The following is a 22424-nucleotide window of genomic DNA, read 5'->3' on the forward strand; positions in this document are numbered from 1 at the left end:
AACCACCTCTAGGAGCCCTACTGTGTTCTGTAGTACATAATAACTTTTTTATTGACTCTCCGCAGGAGATCCAGTTCTTAGACTTTAGCAGGATAAATTGCTAGAGCTTGCCCACCCTAGACCTTTACTAGAGAAAAATACAGATCTTAATAATGCAGATATGTTCTCTTTCTTTTTGGTCAATACTGGTGCACATGCAGAAACATGGTACAAGGGGCAGTGTGTTTCAGTCTGCATATGGTGTTCTGGATATCTGATGTCAGAGGTGACAGTCCTCAGAACACAGTGGGGAAGTAATCCTTCCTGTTAGTCACATCATATTCCCTAACTCCCTTCTGTTGCTGGTTAAGGACTTTGAAATACCTCAGCTCTCTGAGGGGGCAACCAAGAGTAATGGAAGGGAAATGAAACCTTCTTGTTGACTTGTCATTATTGAGCTTGAGAAAAGCAAGTGCTCTGGCTAAGAAAACTCTTTATCTGTTGTTTTGCTGTTTTCTCTTAGAGAAAACAGGAAACAGTTGCATTTAGAAGATTGAATTTAGAAGCCCGAAACTAGCTAGCAAAGAAAATTTAAAACTACTTTTGGAATACTTGGAAAGGAGGGGACAGTATTTCCTTCAGGAGGTTCAGTAATACATATTTTATCTAAATTATTTTTAGAGGGTCTTTCCAGATCTTATGAAACTTTTGTTTTTAGAAGGCTGAGGGGTATGAGACGGGGAAGGAAGCAATGTTGTATCCTTTTCTTTTGAGCCGACTAACTTCCTTCACAGCTGTTTAATGCCACACTACACTTTGTCCTGTCTTTGTGCCAGTCTCTCAAATAGGCAATTCCAGCATATGAGCTCACAAAGAGAAAAATGTTGTTCTGTGCTGCCTTTTTTTTTTTTTTTTTTTTGAGACAGAATCTCACTCTGGTGCCCAGGCTGGAGTACAATCTCGGCTCACTGCAACCTCCACCTCCCCAGTTCAAGCGATTCTCCTGCCTCAGCCTCCTGAGTAGCTGGGATTACAGGTGTGCCACCACGCCCAGCTAATTTTGTATTTTTAGTAGAGATGGGGTTTCTCCATGTTGGTCAGGCTGGTCTTGAACTCCCGACCTCATGGTGATCCGTGCGCCTCAGCTTCTCAAAGTGCTGAGATTACAGGTGTGAGCCACTGTGCCCAGCCACTGTGCTGCCTTATGAGAAACAGGTTAAGTATTCCTTATATAAAGTGCTTGGGACCAGAGTGTTTTGGATTTTGGATATTTTCACATTTTTGAATATTTGCATATATAATGAGAAATCTTGGGGATGAGACCCAAGTCTAAAGATGAAACTCATTTATGTTTCATATACACTTTATACACATATCCTGAAAATTATTTTTCTCTTGGGGATGCTGAATAAGCTGTGTTGTGTGCCTTCATTTTGACTGTGACCTGTCACATGAGATCAAGTCTGGAATTTTCCAATGTGACATTATGTCTGCACTCAAAGTTTCAGAGTTGGGAGCATTTCAGATTTTGGCGTCTCAGAATAGGAATGCTCAACCTGTATCGGTAAACAGAAATACCACCTGTGGAACCACATCGCTGGGAGGGGATTTTTGTCTTTCTTTCATTTTAGATAAAGATCCTTAACTAGAAAGCTGTTAATTTGGGATGTAGGAAGCTGCTATCTTGTAAATAATCTTAATTTTAAGTCACTGCTTAGTGTGTGCACCAGAAATTAGCTAACCATACTTCAGATTATTGGAAATATGCCCACTTTTTTCAGCAAAATGAGTGCTGGTAAGGAAAACAGAGCTTGTGTTTGCATGTATTTGATTTCTGGGAACACATGAAAATAATATTTTGAGGAACCAATTCATTAGGAGTGTTGTCAGATCAGCCAGGTCTTGCCTAGGGGAATTTATAATATAAAATTTAAATAACATTTCCAGTTGAATGATGCAAGTTTATTTTCCATTTACATTGACCAGTTATCTCTCTTGGTTGTCAAGGCTGTATCTTTTGAAAATATTAGAGAAGTTTACTATGATAACCTTTAAAAGGCTAGAGTTTCAGGACTTAAAGATTTTTAAAAATGAAAATCAAAATAAGCAACAAAAGAGCAATAATATGTTATAAAAGCAAATTAACAAAGATGAGGAAAATATATATTGATTATATTGTTACTCATGTAAATATCATTAAAATAAAGTATTTCATTGAGAACCACCACTAATTTCTTACATTTTGCTTTTAAAGTATAAATTTCCAAGAACCAATTACATTCTTTTAGATAAGGTTTTAATAAGTTAGTGATATTGTAGATAAATGGAATCTACTAGCACACACAAATAAAAAGATACACTTGGGAGTTTTTAGTAGGATCTATTTCAGTAAGTCTGTTGTTATTGTTTATTTGTTTTGTGCTAGGAAGAACTGAATACATTAATTTCACTTTTTCTTTTTCCTTAATCCCTCCCCAATCCCCATTAATTTCACTTTTAAGGCATTTTGTGCACAAAATGTATTAATGTTAGCTCTTCAGCCTTGGATCAACGATGTTAGTAAATGAAAAATTCAAAACGTGGATTTTTTAAACATGCTCATGACATGAGAACAGCTACAGTGAAGGCAAAATTCCATATAAAATTTGTACTTTTGAGAGTAGATACTGAAAAAAGAAGCAGGTTTAATGAATTTGTTAGTTTGTATTCTTTGCATTATATTTGGTGTTACTGGCCAAAAGTGGCACAAGCTTGCAACTTATATTACCCCCGCACATTTAAATTCTAATGTGCTTTGCTATCAAGGTTTGTTTGTTTAGGGAATTAGAAAAGAACCAGCCTTGTGGTATTTTGTTTTATTTTGTTTTTGACTCTAACCACTAGTTGCTCATTGTTGGAAGAGAAATCTCTTTTATTTTAATGTTATTTTTTTAAGACCATTACATTTGCCATTAGCAAAATATTTTTGAGTTCAATGAAATCTTGTTCATTTCTTGTGTCTTTAATAGAGAAATCTGTAAAGTCACGTTTGTTCTCTGAAATTAAACTTTCCTAAATAAGAAGAGATACTGTGAGGAGTAGAACTCTTGTCTTGGGGGCCTTTAACTACTTAGAATCACAGTGTTAGTAATGACATTATCAATTATATATCCAACTTTTCCTTTTTGTGTTTTGATTTGTCTTTGTAAATACAAAATATTAAAGTATTTAAAAACAGGATTGAATCTATTTTTGGATCTTATTCTTAGAACTGTTAAGAAGATTACCCCTAGAATAAGCAATGTTTATTTTTTTAATTGAAATTTTCTTCAAACCTCTTTATGATAATTTGATAAATGTAGCATTTCTTCATTAATGTGGAGTGATTTAATTTTTTGCTGCCATTAAAAAAGGAATTATGTAATTTCTTTTTTAAAAAATATATTAAACTATTTCAGAAAAGTAACAAGGTGAGTCTCCAAAGAAGATGCCAAGGAAGTATGTGTTTGTGTCAAAGTGAGCCCAGGAGATCTCCCCACCTTCATTGTTGATATCATTATAATTTAAAAGTCATTTAGTGAGAAATGTTCATAAAGGCACTTTTTATGATAGCTAAAATCTGGAAACTACTCACTAGAATGGATAAGTAAATAGTGGTATAGTCACACTTTCGAAAACTATAAATGTGAGAATATTGATTTTTACAACAAACTAAAATTACCTCAGCAGTATGAATCAATCTTAAAAGCATACTGTTGATTAAAAAATGCCAGATGTGAAAAGCATATACTATATGATTTCCTTTATATAAAGTTCCAGAGTAGGCAGTAGCAATCTAAGTTGTTAGATATCAGGATTGTGTTCTTCTAGGGAGGGAGACACACCTAGAGAGACTGAGGGAGTTTCCAAGAGTCTGTTCTGTGATTTTGTGATTCAGGTCTTATCATGTGAGTGTATTTATTTTGTAGAAATTCATAGAATTTGTGCACTTCTCTGTATGTGTGCTATACTTTAAAAAAAGTATCCATTAAAAATGTCAAGAGCTTCTATTAAAATAATGGATCTGCTTTTTGTTTATGTAGGTGGGGATGAAGGACAAAAAGCCAGGAAGAACAAACAAGAGACATTTCCAACCCTCGAGACTGTGTTCACAAAACTTCAGCTCCTTTCGTATTTTGATCAACATCAAGTGACATCTCAGGTAGCCATTTAAAGCTGTTTTGTTGTGCATTTGCAATATTCTAATTTCCTTAAAATTTTTTTTCATGCAGTATATTTTCTCAGCCTTAATGGTTTTATACATATATTTTATAAACATACTTGGAAGTATCTCAGACTATTGAGTAGTGTCAGGTTGCCTTCCTCAGAAGGATTAATCTTTATTATCTACATTTTTTTGTCCTTATAATAATCAGTGACATATAAAATAGTAGCTAATGGAATACTTAGGTTATTAGAGTTTGGTCCTATATTGCGATTGATAAGGAGAAATCTGTTGGTGATCGAGATAAAATACTATGAAATTGAGAAGAAAACACATCTGTTTTGCTTTACAAATCCATTGATATTCAAATAGATGCATCTAAAAAATAACATTTATAGTTATTCTACCACTAGGATACTTAAGATTTAGGTCTTAATGACAACTTTCCATATTTTTAAAAATTATAGTTATGAAAAAGTTGTCTTATTTGTATATAGTTTTAGTTTCTGTAAAAATATGTTTTGACTTTTGTCAAAGTAGAGTCATGTATAAATTCAACTGTCTTAAAGAGTAAAAATATTTTATCTTAGTAAAAGATTATTTCCAATATCGGTCTTACAGTATTTTCGCTTTTGTTTGCCCAGATTTCTAACAATGTGCTAGAACAAATCACAAGCTTCGCGTCAGGAACATCCTATCATCTCCCTTTGGCTCACCACATTCAGCTCATCTTTGATCTCATGGAGCCAGCACTGAACATCAATGGACTAATTGACTTCGCAATACAGGTGTCAAAGAGACCATGCTTCTCTTATTTTTAGGAATGCAAATCCACCAGGCATTGTACAATTTAAAGTGAGCCAATTAGCTGGGCACAGTGACTTGTGCTTATAATCCCAGCACTATGGGAGGCTGAGGTAGGAGGATTGCTTGAATTGAGGAGTTTTTACCCCTGGGCAGCATAGTGAGTCACCATCTCCACAAAAAATTTAAAAATTAGCTGGATGCATGCCTGTAGTCCCAGCTACTTGGAAGGCTAAGGCAGGAGGCTCACTTAAGCCCCGGAGATCAAAGATGCAATGAGCCATGATCACACAACTGTGCTCAAGCCTGTGGGACAGAGCAAGGCCCTGTCTCAAAAAAAAAATAAAACTAAAAAAAATAAAATGAACCAATTGCTGTGCATTAACATTATTTTAGGGACATAGTACATTTCTGAATAATTTAGACATTGTGAATTAACAGTCTTAAACTAACATTTTATTTATAATTGTGTTCATGATTTTCAATTAAATAATTATCATGGATGCCAAAATATATACCATTTAAAAACGTGACAGTTTTTAATGTTTCTTCTGTTTCTTTTGTTATTTTGCTTAAGGAAAGATGAAAGTTTATTTGCTGTTGATGATAGAACATGTTTTAGATTAAGAGCCAAAACAAACAAACCTTATAATTTGATTTGCTACACTGTGTTATTTCTTATAAACATTTGAGTTCATTATTTGTCTTCTGTTATTAGTAAACAGAAATAAGACTTGGTTTCCTTTATTGATTGTATACGAGATACTAAGGAGATACTAACTTTGTTAACAAAAAGAAAGCAAAGCCAAATAACTTTTGTTTTATTAAAAAGAAGGAGAAAGGGGAGAAAAGTGAGGGGTGAGGTTTTCTAAAATTATACAGTCCAGAACCTTGTGCTGCCATAAAGTTTCAGTACCTTATTTCAGCACTGGGTACTTCCTGATTGTATACATCCTGATGTCTAGACAGAAGAACAACTCTATAAATTGGAAAAGGATTAAAAATTAAAAAAAAAAGTTAAATTCAGGGAATGTATTTGTAGTGGAATAACTCAGTATATTTATGGTTTGTAAAAATAAGTGTTTTTTCTATTTGTTTTGGCACCTACATTTTTATTCAGTCTTTTCTTCTGTTGTAGTTACTAAATGAACTGAGTGTTGTGGAAGCTGAACTTCTCCTAAAATCCTCAAGCCTGGCAGGAAGTTATACAACAGGACTGTGTGTCTGCATCGTGGCTGTTCTGAGGCGCTATCACAGTTGTCTGATCCTGAATCCTGATCAGACAGCCCAGGTGTTTGAAGGGTTGGTATATAGCATGTCATTGTTGTTCTTCCAATCTTGTAATGCATAACTGGTGATGGAATATTATAGTGGTTTTGAAAGAAAAATAGTACTGATATCTGTTTTAATTAAAACAGTTAAAGAACAATCTTGCCAGAAAATATTGATCAGAAAAAGAGATCTAAGCATGTAAAGTATATTCTTTTAATAACACATGATTCCCTTTCTCCTTACCTTTCTTCCCTCTCCCTGGTTTCTAAGAGTACAAAGCCAGTCATTTACAGTACTTTATGGTTAATATTACCCAGCATCCTGGCATATTATGAATAGTGAATAGTGTACCTTCTTTATTCATGTAATTTCAGTTTATATTTGCAGACTGCAACACCAAATAAGCTTTGCATACATTATCATCTTAGAAATTTGGTTCTTCTGTTTTATTTCTTTGATTAAAGGTATCTTTTGATAAGAATTAACCTAGAACAAATGACTTCATTCTTGGTTCTAGGCTGGGACTTACTCTACTAGTGAAGTTAGGCTACGGAATTAGCTAATATCACCCCCATTAAAGACTGAGGCTAAGGGCACCAAATTAGTGTAATGAGCTCTCAAAACCTACATAAGCTGCTTTTTATCCACTCTTCACTCCTTTCTCCAGGGCTTTTTATTTAAACACAAAAAGACAACCTGTTATTTCTTTCTCTTCAGTTTTTCCTTGTGAGCTCAAAAGAATCATGGGGTTCTTTGGTTTCATTGTACCTTTTTTTTTCTTTTTATCTAGCACATGTTTTTATATGCTATTCTAGAATGATGTCAGTTTTAATTATGCTATTCTAGAATGATGTCAGTTTAACAGCTCTTCTGGGGAAGAGGAAATGCTACCTTTTATTTGTATTAATTACATGTTATGAAATGAAATCTGAAACATCCTAGAAACTTTAGAATGTAAGAACATTTACATATTAGAATTAAGGAAATAGAGAATTATTTAATAACTGCTCTATAAAGTTTGAATTTAGTATCGTTTTACAGGCCAAGAAATTGAGTTTCAGGCCTGTTAAGTATTTGGTGAAGTGATGTACCCTACATCATATAGCTAATTAATATCACAGTTTTTAATAAAAATCTTTCAAACTGGAAGCTTATTCATGCTGTTTAATCTGTGTTCTACTTTTAAAATAGTGTATTGAAACCCATTAGTTGGTCATGAAATGAACTTAATGGGTTGTGACAATTTTTTGTTTGTTTTTTGTTTTTGTGTTGATATTTTGAAATTGATTTCAGTATCATTTAGTTTGGCATTTAAAATTTTTATCCCGTTAAATATTTAAAAATTATATTTGACATTAACTTTGTTATATTTTTACTTTATGTTAGTAAAAAAAAGTTTTATTCCTAAAACTGTTACTTCGCTTTTGTGCTTGTGTGAATGCATACACTGGATCACGATGTGAGATGTTTTTCTTATTGCTGGCAAATCAAAGAAGTTGAGGAAACTCTGATTGCTATACCATAGACACCTAACAGACTCCCAATAAATACTTATTTACTTTAGTCACAAAATAATTCTTTGCTTTATAGATTGTATCAGAATTTTTTTGACTTTTGTTTTAGAACAAGAGGGTACATGTACAGATTCATTACAAAGGTATATTGCAGGGTGCTGAGGTTTGGGGTATGATTCAAACCGCCAGGAAGTAAGCGTAGTACTCAGTAGGTAGTTTTGCAGACCTTTCTCTCTGGTCTGTCTCCCCACTTCAGTGATCCCCAGTGTCTGTTGTTCCCATCCTTATGTCCACATGTGCCTCATGTTTAGCTCCCACTTACAGTGAGAATGCGATATTTGGCTTTCTGTTTCTGCGTTAGTTTGTTTATGATAACGGCCTGCAGCTGCGTCTATGTTGCTGCAAAGGGCATGATTTTGTTCTATTTTGTGGCTGCTTAGTTTTTTGTTTGTTTATATAGTTAACGAGTTGAATCATTACTTTTCTTCTTAATTGGTTGACACTTTTGTTCTAATTGGCAGCTTTTACCTGCTGCCAGGTAGTCCCATCCATTGATGTCAGTTCACAGAGTTTGGAATACTACATTGGCATTTCCTTGAGAAGTCTCCTTGGTTCCACTCATGGTATCTGTGATTCCATTGTCCTTCTTGGCCTAGACATCCTGTGCCCTCTCCACTTTGCCCTTTCCCCTGAATAGTGGAGAGGGGTTTGATCTGGGAGTCTGGAAACCTAAACTGTCTTCTTGGTTCTGCTAGAACTAGCTCTTTGTCTTTGAGCAAGTCACCCCACCTTTCTGCCTCTCACAGCCTTCCTTATGCAATAAAGATGGTGAATCAGATAATTTCTAAAACTTTTTTCAGCTTTAATAATCTGTCATCTGTGACTCCATTAGTGTAGTATAATGGCTCAGCCCTGTAACAAAATGCAAGGCTGTGATGGAATTAGATGCACAGATAGGTGAATGGACCATGAGTGTTTACATCTGTAGTGTATGGACTTCTGTGTTGTATGAACTGTGGACAAAGAGGCCTATAACTACAGGAGGTACAGAGAATATCACAGAAGAGAAAGGGCTTTTGTGATATTCTCTGTACCTCCTGTAGTTATAGGCCTCTTTGTCCGTGGTTCATACAACATTCTCTGTAACTCCTGTAGTTACAGGCCTCTTTTAGATAAGATAAACTAAAGTGAATGTCTTCCTAGTTTGTATACATAAGGGGAATGTGACTCCAAACCATGAACTGCTTGTGCACTTGAAAATAGGTTTCCCAGATTAATTGCTTTGAAGAATTGCTCCTTTACAAAGGAGAAAACTTGGGAATCTTTGCACACTGACTGAATTTGTAAATCTTTTTACTGAGGAGGCGAGGGGTCTCTCTACAACACCTTCCCTTTTGTGTCTCAGTCACAGCAACTTAATTGGTGGATTCCTTCATACATACCTTCTTTATGGAGGAATTTCTTTCATTGCTTTTGTTTTTTGTCATCAGTGACATTTCTGAAGTTTTTTAAATATCTACTATTTTAGTGTCATGTTAGAAAACTTACATTGTACTCAGTTATTTACTCTTTGTTCTAGTTTTTAGTTTCAACAATCTGATATCTTTTTTCTTATCCAAGTATACATATTTTCACTCTAAAAGAGTCAAATGATAACCCATAGAGTAGCAAATACGTGTCTCATTTCTTTGTGTATTTTTCTCCTCAGGTTGTGTGGTGTGGTCAAGCATGTCGTAAACCCCTCAGAATGTTCTTCCCCTGAAAGATGCATCTTAGCCTACCTCTATGATCTTTATGTGTCATGTAGCCACCTCAGAAGTAAATTTGGAGACCTCTTCAGGTGGGTAAAAGAGACTCAAAAGGACAGAAATAAGATCATGCCTATGTTTGTTAGTGACCCTGGCAATATTGTCATCCTTTTGAATAATGAAAGCTAATTGCAATTATGTATCTGTTAGGCAATAATTTTGTCAAGGTTTGTTTAAACTGAATATTAAAATACACAGGGGCACTACAAGGTAGACTATTATATTATATAGGTGTGTGATCATAGGTTTTTTCCCTCAGTATTGAAATAATGTTAGGTCATAAACTAACTTTGGTTTTTTTTCTTCAATAAATAAAATATTTCTCAAGATTTTACGTTCTCTATACGTTGTACAGACAGTGCATTTTGGGTAAGTCAAACTGAAGTAATGATTATTTGATGTATCTTTCTGTTTTAAATTTAAAATTTAATTTGAATCATAAATCGGATAGAAAGTTAAATGAGGCAGCATTTTATATTTTGCTTTATTTGTATCCCTCTTGGTTTTGATATCTACATTTTCTGAGCTTTTTTGCATTACTTGGGTTAACTTTCATATCGTTTGGACATCACGGTGTTTCATTTTTTATTTCCTAGTAACTCATAGAAGACTTTGTAGCCCCATTCACTTTTCTAGAACTTTTCCAGACTATTACTTTTCTTCTTTTTTCACAAAAACAATTTGCTGTTTAGCAGATAACTTTTTCATGTGTTAATATTAAAAAATGACCAGTACCCTCACTGAATAACGTTTAATCAATGTGCATTAAAAGTAGTAAACCTGCTTTCTGTTACAGATTGTGTTTGATTCAGGTTCAACTTGATAAATGCTATCTAATGTTTCCTGGTATGAAAAAAATACCTGAATTAATCATAAAAAGATACTGTAAATTCTGCAGTTAACCTGCTTGCTATCTTAGACTTTAAATTCATGACCTGATAATGATAGAAGTATTTGATTCCTATCAGTACATCTTATTGCTTAAAGAATATTTTAGTGTTTAATGAGTCCAGAAAATTGTATTTCTATAAGTATTTTTATTTTCTCAATACCCTTACCCAGAATTCGTATTGAATTATTTTTTTCTGTAGCTATAACCTCCAATTATAAATTACTGTAAGTGTGAGAGAAAATATTCTGTGCTTTGCTCTTGAAATCACCTCACTCAGAACATTCTTTCAGAGCTGCTTTCATGCTGACTTCTTCACTCCGTTTGTCTTTTTGCTTCCATGACCAATGCTATTTTAAATAGCATCCCCAACTTCCTGTCATTTGTTGTATCTTAGCACTTGCTACCCCCACAGGCAGCGCTAGTGCTGGAAAGTAAATGCTTATTTAATGTTATGTTGAGGACAGTTATTAACTATATGTAGGTAGGAGGAGAGTGGTAGAAGGTAATAGCCAACAAAACAAATTTGGAATCCAGAAGGAGGTAGGGAAAGAATGATCAATTACCATTTTCTTTTCTTTCTCATACCTCGTATCCAGTTTGTTTGTAAATTCTGTGAGCTCTGCCTTCCAAGTATCTCTAGAATTGCCCTTTCTTCACCCTCTCTTTACTGCCACGGACCCCTCTTGCTTTGACCATTGCAGAGTTCTTTTAACTGGTTTCCTTGCTTGCACCCTTGACTCTTAAACACATTCTCAACATATCCACTAAAGTGATCCTTTTAATACATGAATGACTCACAGGCTTTCAGTGACTTTTCACCCACTCAGAATAAAATTGACCATCCCTACCTGGCCTTCGGGATATGCAGGGTCCCATCTTCTATTCTACCCCTTTTCCTCTGGCCACACAGACCTCCTTACTGATCAAACACTCTTAAGAACGACCCACGGTAGGGCTTTTGCACTTTCTCTTACATTGTTTGTGATACTTGTCCTCAGTTATGTGAGTGCCTCACACTCTACTCCTGACTGCCTTCCTTAGCACATCATTTCAAATAGCACCCCTATCTCATCATTCTGAGCCTCAGCACTACTTTCTACCCCCCACAATATATTCTATATTTATTTATGGTCTATCTCCTCCTTGGAATGTATGCATCGTGAGAACAGAAGCTTTTTCTGTTTTTTTCGGTGCTATATCCCAGTGCCTTGAAGAGTATGTGGCTCTTAGTAGGCATTGGAAAAAAAAGCTGTTGAATGATAGTTATATCTAAAACAATCCGTATTTTTAATGGTATTGATAAAGTGTGGAAATGTGTTATGAAATGGGGTAGGCTTCAAAATAATCCTTTGTGAAATATTTGAGTGGGTCTTAGGAAATACCTTTCTACAGAAATTATATCACAGTTAAAAATCCTTACATTCTTCCTTACTTTACATAGAGCTTTTTGTGTCAGCTTACATTTTTCAAAGAGCTTTCTCTTACATGATTTAGTTCTTACAACAGATCTTTTTAATAGTGAACTTCGTCAGACAGCCCCAATAGCTCATTTGACCTTTACTACTCCTGCAGTGTGGTTCAAATAGGTTAAATGAGGTAATTCAGGTAACATGTGCTGGATGTGGGGCGTGTGGAGATTTAGGGTACCAGCATACAGTGAATAGAGAAGTTACTTAGGGGTCTATGGGGTGGCGCATCATGGTGATTGACACTGTCTAAAGTTTTCTCTATTAAAAAAAAAACAGAGAAATATAGCTTTCTTGGGATATCTTGAAGTCAGAGATTTGTTTGTAGTTTAAGAAAACTGTGCAAACAAAAGCTAGATACATAGAGATTTCTATCAGTGTACTGATAAACAACTTTAATAATTTTACTGAAGCACTATTCATAAAGTTGTGTGAGAGAAATATTTTTTCTGAAACACTATTCACACTTGTGTGAGAGGAGTATTTGGGGAGGTACAACACTGGTCACCTCTACCAAGGATCGAGCTACTGCTGTGTGCCAAGTACTGTGCTGGATTATTTCCATCAACAGCTTTAACTTTGACATCAGCCTCAAGAAACTGAAAATGTCATGACTCTGAACTGCAAATTTGTGTCCTTCAATGATAGCCAATGTATTTTTTTAAATATAAGCTGTCTGCACAGAAAGAGAATATAGAACATTGTAATTGCTGCCATTTAGTAGGTGACTTTAGCCTTCTCTGTTAGCCTCGTGCTTCCCAAGCATTATTTGGCACTTGATTTACGTGGGAGATCTTGTTACACATACAGACTATACAGTGGAGGCCCAGGATCCTATATTTTTAACAAACAGCTCAAAAGTGATTCTGAAGGAATAGAGCTGACGCTACATTTTGGTAAACAATGATTCGAATAATCTCTGTTTTCTTAAAGCTGTTGACAGTGACAGTGGTTTAGGATAGAGAGTCTTTATGACTTTTCATTTTTGAGGGATTCATTCCTGGCTACTGTTTATGCAGGTATATAAGAATATGGGGTTTAAAAAAAAAGCCATATGTCACCACAAACCACGAATACATTTGCTGCCAAATGTATTCATCTGTAATTTCTGCTGCATAAAAGAGCTCTTGAGTAGAGAAGGTGAATGTTATTTATAGATTTGCTGTTTATAGAAAGTAAGCATAAACAGCTAAGTTTACGTGGAATCTGAGCATTTACATCAGATCATTCTCTCAGTCTCATTCACAGAGCAGGTTTGGAGGAGATAGAGTCTAATTCCTTTTATACTTCCAGTAGTCTATATCTGATTCAGATATAACTCACTTAAACATGAGCTGTTTTCATATGACAGACCAGTCTCTTAAAAAAATCTCTTAATGCCTCTGAGAAATATAACATGATAAGTTTTTAGGAATGACATAGTGGTTTTTTCACTTCTATAGAATTTGTGTATTATCCATATCCCCTTACTAGCATGTAAGTTCCTTGAAGGCAGGGAATGTGCCTCTGCTTTTCACAGCTGTGCCACAGTGTCCCAAATAGCCTTGGCACATGAACTTCTAGTGCGTACTCTATACCAGAGGAATAGTTTTGTAGGATTTGTAATTAGGAGTAACACAAAATTTCCCTTATGTGTAATGGAATCCTTTTTTGTTTTTAAGTAATATTTTTCAACAATTGTTAAGACACAGTTGTTGGAAGCCATAGTAATTTCTTTGATTTTATAAGCATGTAAAATGTAGACAATATTTAGGAGATAAGATTTGTAACCAAATACCTCATTTCTGTTTTGTTCTCCTACTCATTTAGAAACTATTTATTGAGCAATTTCTACATTCCAGGTACACTGATTAGCACCAATTAGTAAGAAGTTCAAATTAAAGACTCATAATATGAATCTTCTCTAGAAATGCATTACGTTTGCTGCCATTTAATATGTCCTTAAGTGAAATAGTTTTCTAGTTATTCTAGTTTTATTTTTCTGTTTTAAATTTTTTTCTTATAACCTCAGTAGTGCCTGTTCAAAAGTAAAGCAAACCATATATAATAATGTGATGCCTGCAAATTCAAACTTGCGATGGGATCCGGACTTCATGATGGATTTTATTGAGAATCCCTCAGCCCGCAGCATCAACTACTCAATGCTGGGAAAGATCCTCAGTGACAATGCGGCCAATCGCTACAGCTTTGTCTGCAATACACTCATGAATGTATGTATGGGCCATCAGGACGCTGGCAGGTGAGATGGGTTACCCTGGAATTCATGTTTAACCAAAGAGTTATGGCCTTGGTGCTTCTTTGAAATTGATGTCGTTTGTAATTGTCTGGACTCATATTTGGCTATCATTGCTTTTTCTAAATCTTCTTTTATTCTGGAATTTACCTCTGCACTATCTTATAATTTCCTTAACCTGAGAGACAGTGCTTTCTGACTTATTGCTCTGGCATAAGATGTTTTCAATATGGCTAAAAATTACATGATTTATTTTCAAAAACATAGAATAAAAATCCAAATTAAAATACCTATATTTAGAAAAAAACTGTATTTGGACCCACCTAAATTACATAAATTTAGTCTATAAATTTTTTGATGCCCTTAAAAATGTAGATCATAGCTCAGATTTATTCATGAAATTATCTGATTCATATATGTACTGATTATTGTTTGTTGCTTAACAGAATTAATTGTCAAAACATTTGAAGCCATTTACTTTTATCTTCTCTAGGTTTTAAGTTAGTTGACAAATACGTATTTATTTTACCTGCAAATCTAAGAAAATGAATGACTTGTTTGATGATAGTGAAATTTATGTTAAGTATATCACATGTGAGTATTTTTCTTTTGTACAAGGTTACTTTCTATGTTTTTGTTTTCTTTTCTAGGATTAATGACATAGCCAATTTCTCCTCTGAGCTTACGGCTTGCTGCACTGTTCTTAGTTCAGAATGGCTGGGGGTACTGAAGGCTCTTTGTTGTTCTTCAAATCATGTGTGGGGGTTTAATGATGTGCTTTGCACTGTAGATGTAAGTAGTTTTCTTTTTCATTTAAAAATTCAACTGTGCAATTAAATATTTATTTAGTGGGTAATCTTTTTGCTTTTGGCTTTTATGTAATTGATTCAACTGAAATGTTATAAAATATTTTTTCTTTCTCTGTCCAAAAGCAATAAGCCACAGTGATGTTGCCAAGGATTAAATACTTGAAAAAAAAAATAAATAGAATGCATATTTTAATCTGTAGCAGAGGTGCCAAGAATTTGTTTCCTGAAATTTCCATTTAGTTGAGATTTCTTCCATATGGATGGTCTTTTCAGAGCTGTTTTTTTCTTACTGTTTACCAAGTGCCCTCAGTTCCTCATAGCATGGGATATAATCTAACCAAAGAAATTCACATTCTAAAGAGAGCCACTTTGATATTTTTAAGTTTGAAGTGCACTATACAAAAAAGGTTTTGTTGGCTTACATAAGAATGTCCAGGTCTAGATTCAGAGGGTGTCCAGTGTTTTTTTGGCAATTATGTCTGGAAGATGATGAAGAGATACCCCTTGTATATATCGCTGACTTCCTTGGATATCATGTTGCATCCATGATGTGTGTATTTCTTTAAAAATCTGTCTTGATTCTTTACTTCTTCCTGTTACCACTCATTGGAGTAGCCTTTGTCATACATTAGTATCTCTTGCACATTTTTACACTTGCCTCTCAGCTGAAGGTTTACTTCTGAATTCTGCTAACCAGGACGGGTTGGACAATCCTATCTCTATGTCTTCATTATATGATGACTTATGAATTTACGTGTATAAAATTCATAGATATGGCCTGCTTTTCTGGAAAGAAGAGACTTTAATTTTTTATCTTTAATATAGTTTCTTAATCTCTTGGTTGCTTTTTCAAGTTACACTTTACCTTCTGCTTCAGTTCCTCATCTAAAAAAGTTGGAATTAATAATAGTGTGAACCTTATAATGATGTGCTAATAAGGTGATTTTTGCAAATTAACCATAGTCCTTGACATATGGTACAAATCATTATGAAGGTTGCTATTGTAGTTGTTTTTCTTATTATTTTCTGCCAAGGTCGTGTGAGATCTAGAAAGGTAAAGATTTCACTGTGACTGAATTAATTTCCCCCTGTCTCTTGTTCTTGATTCTTTTTAAATTTAAGAGTCGATTGGAAACTTTCAGAGTTGTTTTAAAAATGAGTTTAATCATATTAAAGAATCCTTAGTAGTTGTCACTGAAAGGAACTCCAAAACCTTAGTGAGTCTTGTTTTTTCAAGAAGGGGGAGCCTCCTGGTTTTTCCTTGCTTCCTACTGGTCTGACTCTTAAATGATATTATCTTGTACTCTGCCAAAATGTTTTAATGATGCTACATCTTGTAGTGATTTTCTGATTTTGCATTTTTGTTGTTTTGTTTTTCATTTGCATGTGTGCAAGTCAAAGCTCAATATTTTATAGTATTGGAATGTGGGTAAACCTCATTCATTGTTTTATAAAATAGAAATAGGCCTAGAGGATAATCATCATGATATGTTATCATTTCTCTCTGTTGGTTCATGTTGGGATTTGAGATCTTATTGGTATTGCCTACGTTCTCTTAGTTATTAATCTTAGATACTGCTTAAAAGGTTGTTAAGTATTAAAACCTGTCAATGTTTTTCTTGAAGGTGAGTGACCTTTCATTCCATGATTCATTAGCTACTTTCATTGCTATTCTGATAGCACGACAGTGTTTTTCCCTGGAGGACGTCGTGCAGCATGTTGCACTTCCCTCTCTTCTAGCGGCAGGTAAGGCAGCATCCAGGAACATCAGTTGCTATTTGATTGTTGTCTTGATGGAGTTGTTTCTAACATTAAAACACAGGGAAGGACTGGGCTCAGTGGCTTACGCGTATAAGCCTAGCATTTTGGGAGCTGAAGTGGTTGGATCACAAAGTCAAGAGTTTGAGACCAGCCTGGCCAACATGGTGAAAGGCTGTCTCTACTTAAAAAAATACACAAATTAGCTGGACATGTTGGTGTGTGCCTGTAATTCCAGTTACTTGGGAGGCTGAGGCAGGAGAATTGCTTGAACCTGGGAGGTGGAGGTTGCAGTGAGCTGAGATCGCACCACTGTCCTCCAGCCTGGGCGACAGATCAAGACTCTGTCTTAAAAACAGACAAACAACAACAACAACAAAAACACAGGGAAAGGAGTATTTGAGGGTATGTATATTGGGAAGTGGTATAGTATCAAGGTAGATACGATATAATTGTTGTTTTATACAAAGTAACATGGATCCCCATGAAAACGATGGGAAACTGCTATGTTATAATCTCTTTTAAGGAAACACTAAGATTTCTCAGAAAAATAGTCAGGGCCTTACTTTCTTACTGTAAGGACAATTTATTTAAATTATTTCAGGAAATTTAGGTGAAGGAATTGTTCCTGAGTGTGTTAGAAAACTTGCTTTTCCAATCCCCCATTCCTAGCTTGTGGAGATGCGGACGCCGAGCCTGGGGCTCGAATGACATGCCGACTCCTGCTTCATCTCTTCCGAGCTCCCCAGGCCTGCATCTTACCTCAAGCAACGGGTGAGCTGACTGCTGAAGAATCTGATTACCTTTCCCTTGGTAGCTAAAGGGTCCAAAATGACCAAATAGGCTGTCCCTTTCTGTAATTTCCTTCTTAATTTTTTGGGCTTGCCCTGGGGGTGATGAAGGGGTGACATAATACCATTCAGTGAGAAGGTTGTCAGCACCTTTTATCCATGTAATATCAGGATGTATTGAGAAATATAAATCAAGAGTTAATAAGCAATAAAAATACCTCTGCTCTTAGGCCAAGCCATGCTGGTGGGCAGCACGGTCCTCTCACATACTGTGCAGCAGCTTAGGGCAATGGTGATTCATTTATTCTTTTACTAAGTAAAAGGAATAAGGTAAGAATTTTGGAGGTGTTGGTGAAGTCTGTTCCTAAAAATCATTTCCATATAGATACACATGTGTCTGTGTGAGAATCAACACAAGTATGTGAAGGTCCTACTAATCTTATTGATGTGTCTCTCTCAGAAGGAAAGACTGATATAGTTAATAAAAAGAAAAGGATAAGTGAGGAGGAGTACCGGCAGTGTTTCTTAGTGAATCCATGAAGCTTTAATTAAAGCAAGCTAATGGCAATTAAGCACCCACAGTCTAACAATGAAAGGCTGACTGCCTGTAAATAATTATAAAACATCGTTAATTATGGTGATGAGACTGTTAAAAATTTATTGTTTTTGTAGGCAAACCTTTCCCCGGAATAAGATCATCTTGTGATAGACACCTCTTAGCCGCTGCTCACAACAGCATTGAAGTGGGAGCCGTGTTTGCTGTCTTAAAAGCAATTATGATGCTTGGTAAGATTATTCTGACCCTAAGCTTCTTGGTTAATCACAAAAAATAAAGGCAAAATAATTTATTCTCAGGTTTAAATCTAGTAATATTATTGGAAACATGATATTGTTTGATCGCTTATTCTCCTGGAAAAATTAGTTGGTTTCTCCCAGACCAAATACATGAGACTCTGAAGATTCTGTCCCTTATCTACAGTGCCTCTGGGGGAACTTACATATAATATTTTTATGGTATTTTAGTTGCATAATGCCTCATTCTGATATAAAATAGGTTCTCAGACCCACAGGGTGGTTTTGCCTTCTTTGGTGGCAGAAATCACACTTTGTGAGAGACAGGGATGACTTGGTCATCTAACTAAATGTTTACATTTTATCCAGATTACATTTCAGGAGCAGAACACCAGAAAATCTGAGTTTTAATCTTAGTGTTTCTGCTTCTGTTATGACCCTGAACAAGTATATTTCCTTCTAACTTTGTTTTTTGATGACCCAGGCAATAGTCGCAATGATGTTGATATTATTGAGAAGTCAGTATTAGATTTCACAATAATATTTTTCATTTAATTAATAATGTCCAAGATGTTCTTTACCTTCTTATTTGTAAGTATTCTTCTGGAATAATACCACTGCCTTTTCTGTTCATACACAGGGTAATACATTAAAACACTATTCTATAAATCACAAAGTGTTTGAATGATTAGAAAGTCTTAAAATCAGACTGCCTAATTCCAACCTTGGGTACTTCCTTTTGGCCTTGACTCTTTTGTTCAGAAGGAGCTTGCCTTCATTAGAACAGGAGTTACTGAGTGGATAGGAATTGCTTTAGATGAGTTCTAAATAACATGTTTCAGGCTATAATCTTGCCCTGCTTGGGAAATGTTATTTGGTGATGATGAAGTAGGATAACAGAATTTTCATAGAACAAACTATCGAAACTTCACCTTAAGAAAGGATACACACAAAGGCTTGTGAATTTTGTGGTAAAAAGGGAAGGTAGAGCCACATTAAGGACCATAGCCTCCTCTGAGTGTAGGAGCTTATGGATTTATACAGCCAACATTAAATGCTCATTTCAGTGAGCAAAATTTCCCTACTGTGATCATATCTGAAGAGAAAGTCAGCTGGTCAGTTTTACTTAATAAATAAATGTAGGGACCGTGAAGATAGGCACTGGCTTTTTTACCTGTGGTATTTCTGGTGCTAATCAGAGAAACTAGCAAAGAATCAGTTTTCAATAAAATTATGTTGAAAATGTGAATCCATGAGTGACAAATATATTAATGGCAGAAACCAAGATGAGTACCTTCTAGACATTCGCCCCTTGATTTGTAGGATTGATCTAATCTCAAGTAAAATTTGCCCACCTCTTTAAACATCCACATAATTTGGAGGATTCCCCGGGTCTGAGAAGTCAGGATCAGGCCAGTTTAGTGTCACCAGAGCTTGGAGCCAGGTGGGCACTGAACACTCAGTATGTTCTATTGTCTATGCAATTGCAGAAGGTCTGGCACAGACTCTCATTCCTTCTCTGTCGTCCTAACATCTAAACTAAATGAGGATCTCCTAGTATGGGACTAGTGAAGGTGTTTTTTTCTCTTTCTTTTCTTTTCCTTTCTTCTCTTTTCTTATTTGCAGAAGTTCTAATTTATCCACTCCACCATGCCCTAACCAACTCTTTCAATTCCTATCCACCAGGATATATTTTGAGTTAGGGGGATGGGACTGTTATATCAAATTTGGTTTTTAATTTCTATAATTTAACTCCAGGTATAGAGGTAGTTGTTTACATCACCTAACGATAGTGAAACATACTAAATTTTGGTACTTTTAGAATTTAGTCTTTCAACTCCTGAAGTGATCTATTGAATTAAATTAAATCCTGTGGGTAAAGTGAAGTTAGTACTCTGTGTTTATGTTCTAATGAGAAACATATGATTATATATTGATAAATTGAAATACATTATTTATTCCTCTCCTCCACTTATGATTCTATAAGTAAATAAGCCATTCTGATTTTTCAAAATATTTTCAGAAAAGTCAAAACTTTTTCTTGGTTGACTTGTGGGTTTTAAAAGGCTTTTTGCATTAACCTGGGCATGGTTTTGCCCACTTACAGAAGGCAGTGAAGGCCTACTGTAAAATCATTTGTTGGTTCCGGGAAGTTTTTTTGTCCAGGCCTCTGATCCTGTGAGTAAGCAGGCAATTGCTGTCATTTGGCAATACTTATTTTGAATTTTTATTACTCTCACTTTTAAAATATGATAGTTATTTGTCTTTCATTGCTAGAGATTTCTTATTTCTAACTATTCAAACATTCGGTTTAGTTTCTTTCCCAGAACTTTGTTATGAGGAAAATACTTTCCTTAGTTTCATTTCACTAAGTATATTAGAGATTTACCAGGTAAGGTTTTCTAATTTGTATGATACAGAGAGGAAGGTGAAAAACAGGGGTTATTCAATGAATGCCCTACTTTTCAGGGCTTCCTTAGTATGCATTGCCCTTTTCCATTCCCAGGGAAATAAATCTCTCTTGTCAAGAAGTTGATAGTAAGGTGGGCTAAGGCAAAACTTTTCTCTTGACCTATGGATAGAAACTAAGTCATTGTAAGAGAAGAAATGGAAAAGGGACATCTAGAAGGGTGAGTAACCCATTTTTTCCTTGTCTATAAGTCAAATGAATTTGAATACATTCGTGCTTGAAATATTGGTGAAACCAGTGTTCTGTGATTATTTAGTGTGATTCATAATGGCCTTTCCAAGTTTGGTGAAATTATAATTATACAAACAAAATAAGGACCGAGTCTCAAACTTGCTTCTTCTCCATTTCTGATAGAAACTACTCTGGGTTCATGCATTTATTCTCTTGATCCATTCTTTCTATTCCTGAACAACTGGCTATTCAATAATCATACTATTCATGTATTTTAAATCTCTGAAAGCTATCCTCATTTGCTCCTCAAATATTTGGCAATATTTTGAACTTCTGTGATTTTGCTTTTGTGATTCTATTACTTAGGAGATGCCAAAATTGGCAATAACAGTGTCAGCTCTTTAAAGAATGATGACTTCACCATGAGAGGTTTGCGATGTGATGGGAATGCTGATGATATCTGGACTGCCTCACAAAATCCAAAATCCTGTGGGAAAAGCATTTCCATAGAAACTGCCAATTTAAGAGAATACGCTAGATATGTGCTGAGGACTATCTGTCAACAGGTAATTCTGATTTAATTTGCCTTTTACTTTGAATATGTAACTCTTCTTTTGGAGAGAGCTACTTAGACTTGTAGGAAACTTGTGCGTAGGTGGGGTCCTTTTTTTCTTGCTCACTTTTTTAAAAAATAATTTTAAGTTTGCTGAAAAGTTGCAAGAATTATTTTTTTAAAAACTTATGTCCATCCTTTACACAGATTTACTAATTTTTACATTTTGCTACATGTGCTTTGTAATTTGTATGTGGAAATGTGGGTGCATATACCTATTTTTATCTGAACCATTCATTTAAGAATAGGTGCTACATTTCACTCTTTACTTTTGAATACTGCATTATTTCATAACATAACCAAAATATAGCTATTAAACATCAGAAAATTTAGCTTTTGGTACAGTAATTTTTTCCTCATCTATAGGCCACAGTTCAATTTTGTTATTTGTCCCAGTATTGTTGGATTTGTCTGAGGGTTCCTGTAGATTAGCTTCAGATTATACATCCCTGGCCAAGACACTACAGAAGTAATCTTGAGTTCTTTCAGGTAATCATGTCCAAAGGCATGTGATGTCCATTTGCACCTCAAGGATGATGATACTTTTGATTACGTTGTTTCCATTGCACAGTTTCAAGATTTCTCCGCTGTATAGTTACTGGTTTTCCCCTTGCAGTAAACAGTCTTTGAGGAGATACTTCAAGACAGTGCAAATTTTCTTCTCCTCATCTAACTCCCCCACACCTCATAAGCATTCATTTTCATCTTGCCCAATCTAGTCTTTACTATGGTTGTTTTATTTTTTCCCCCAACTCCTCCTCTCCCTCCACAATATCAATTTGTGTACTAATTTAAGGGGGTTTCAGACAATTCTCATGCCTCAGACTCCCAAGTAGTGGGGATAATAGGCATGTGCCACCTAGAGCCTG

General features: G+C 35.1%; 2 protein-coding genes across 7 annotated transcripts in view; one reads left to right on the forward strand and one right to left on the reverse strand.

Annotated features, from left to right (window-relative positions):
- The window catches only part of MED12L (mediator complex subunit 12L), a 366898-nt gene that overhangs the window by 280513 nt on the left and 63961 nt on the right, over window positions 1-22424 (forward strand). For 4 of the 5 annotated variants that reach the window (XM_064378799.1, XM_021669546.2, XM_064378797.1 and 1 more), the window contains 10 exons: window positions 4041-4159; window positions 4807-4950; window positions 6105-6268; window positions 9461-9592; window positions 13930-14157; window positions 14802-14943; window positions 16586-16706; window positions 17391-17492; window positions 18182-18295; window positions 21309-21508. In XM_064378799.1, coding sequence (XP_064234869.1) covers window positions 4041-4159; window positions 4807-4950; window positions 6105-6268; window positions 9461-9592; window positions 13930-14157; window positions 14802-14943; window positions 16586-16706; window positions 17391-17492; window positions 18182-18295; window positions 21309-21508 — 1466 coding nt within the window. The remainder of the gene's footprint in view (window positions 1-4040; window positions 4160-4806; window positions 4951-6104; window positions 6269-9460; window positions 9593-13929; window positions 14158-14801; window positions 14944-16585; window positions 16707-17390; window positions 17493-18181; window positions 18296-21308; window positions 21509-22424) is intronic. The other variant, XM_064378798.1, reaches the window with a different exon arrangement.
- Window positions 1-22424, reverse strand: part of P2RY12 (purinergic receptor P2Y12) — a 48156-nt gene that overhangs the window by 13721 nt on the left and 12011 nt on the right. The gene's annotated exons all lie outside the window — the stretch shown is intronic.

This window comes from Aotus nancymaae, unplaced genomic scaffold, assembly GCF_030222135.1.
Source record: "Aotus nancymaae isolate 86718 unplaced genomic scaffold, 86718_ANA_hifiasm-v0.15.2.pri h1tg000019l, whole genome shotgun sequence".
Lineage (NCBI taxonomy): Eukaryota > Metazoa > Chordata > Mammalia > Primates > Aotidae > Aotus > Aotus nancymaae.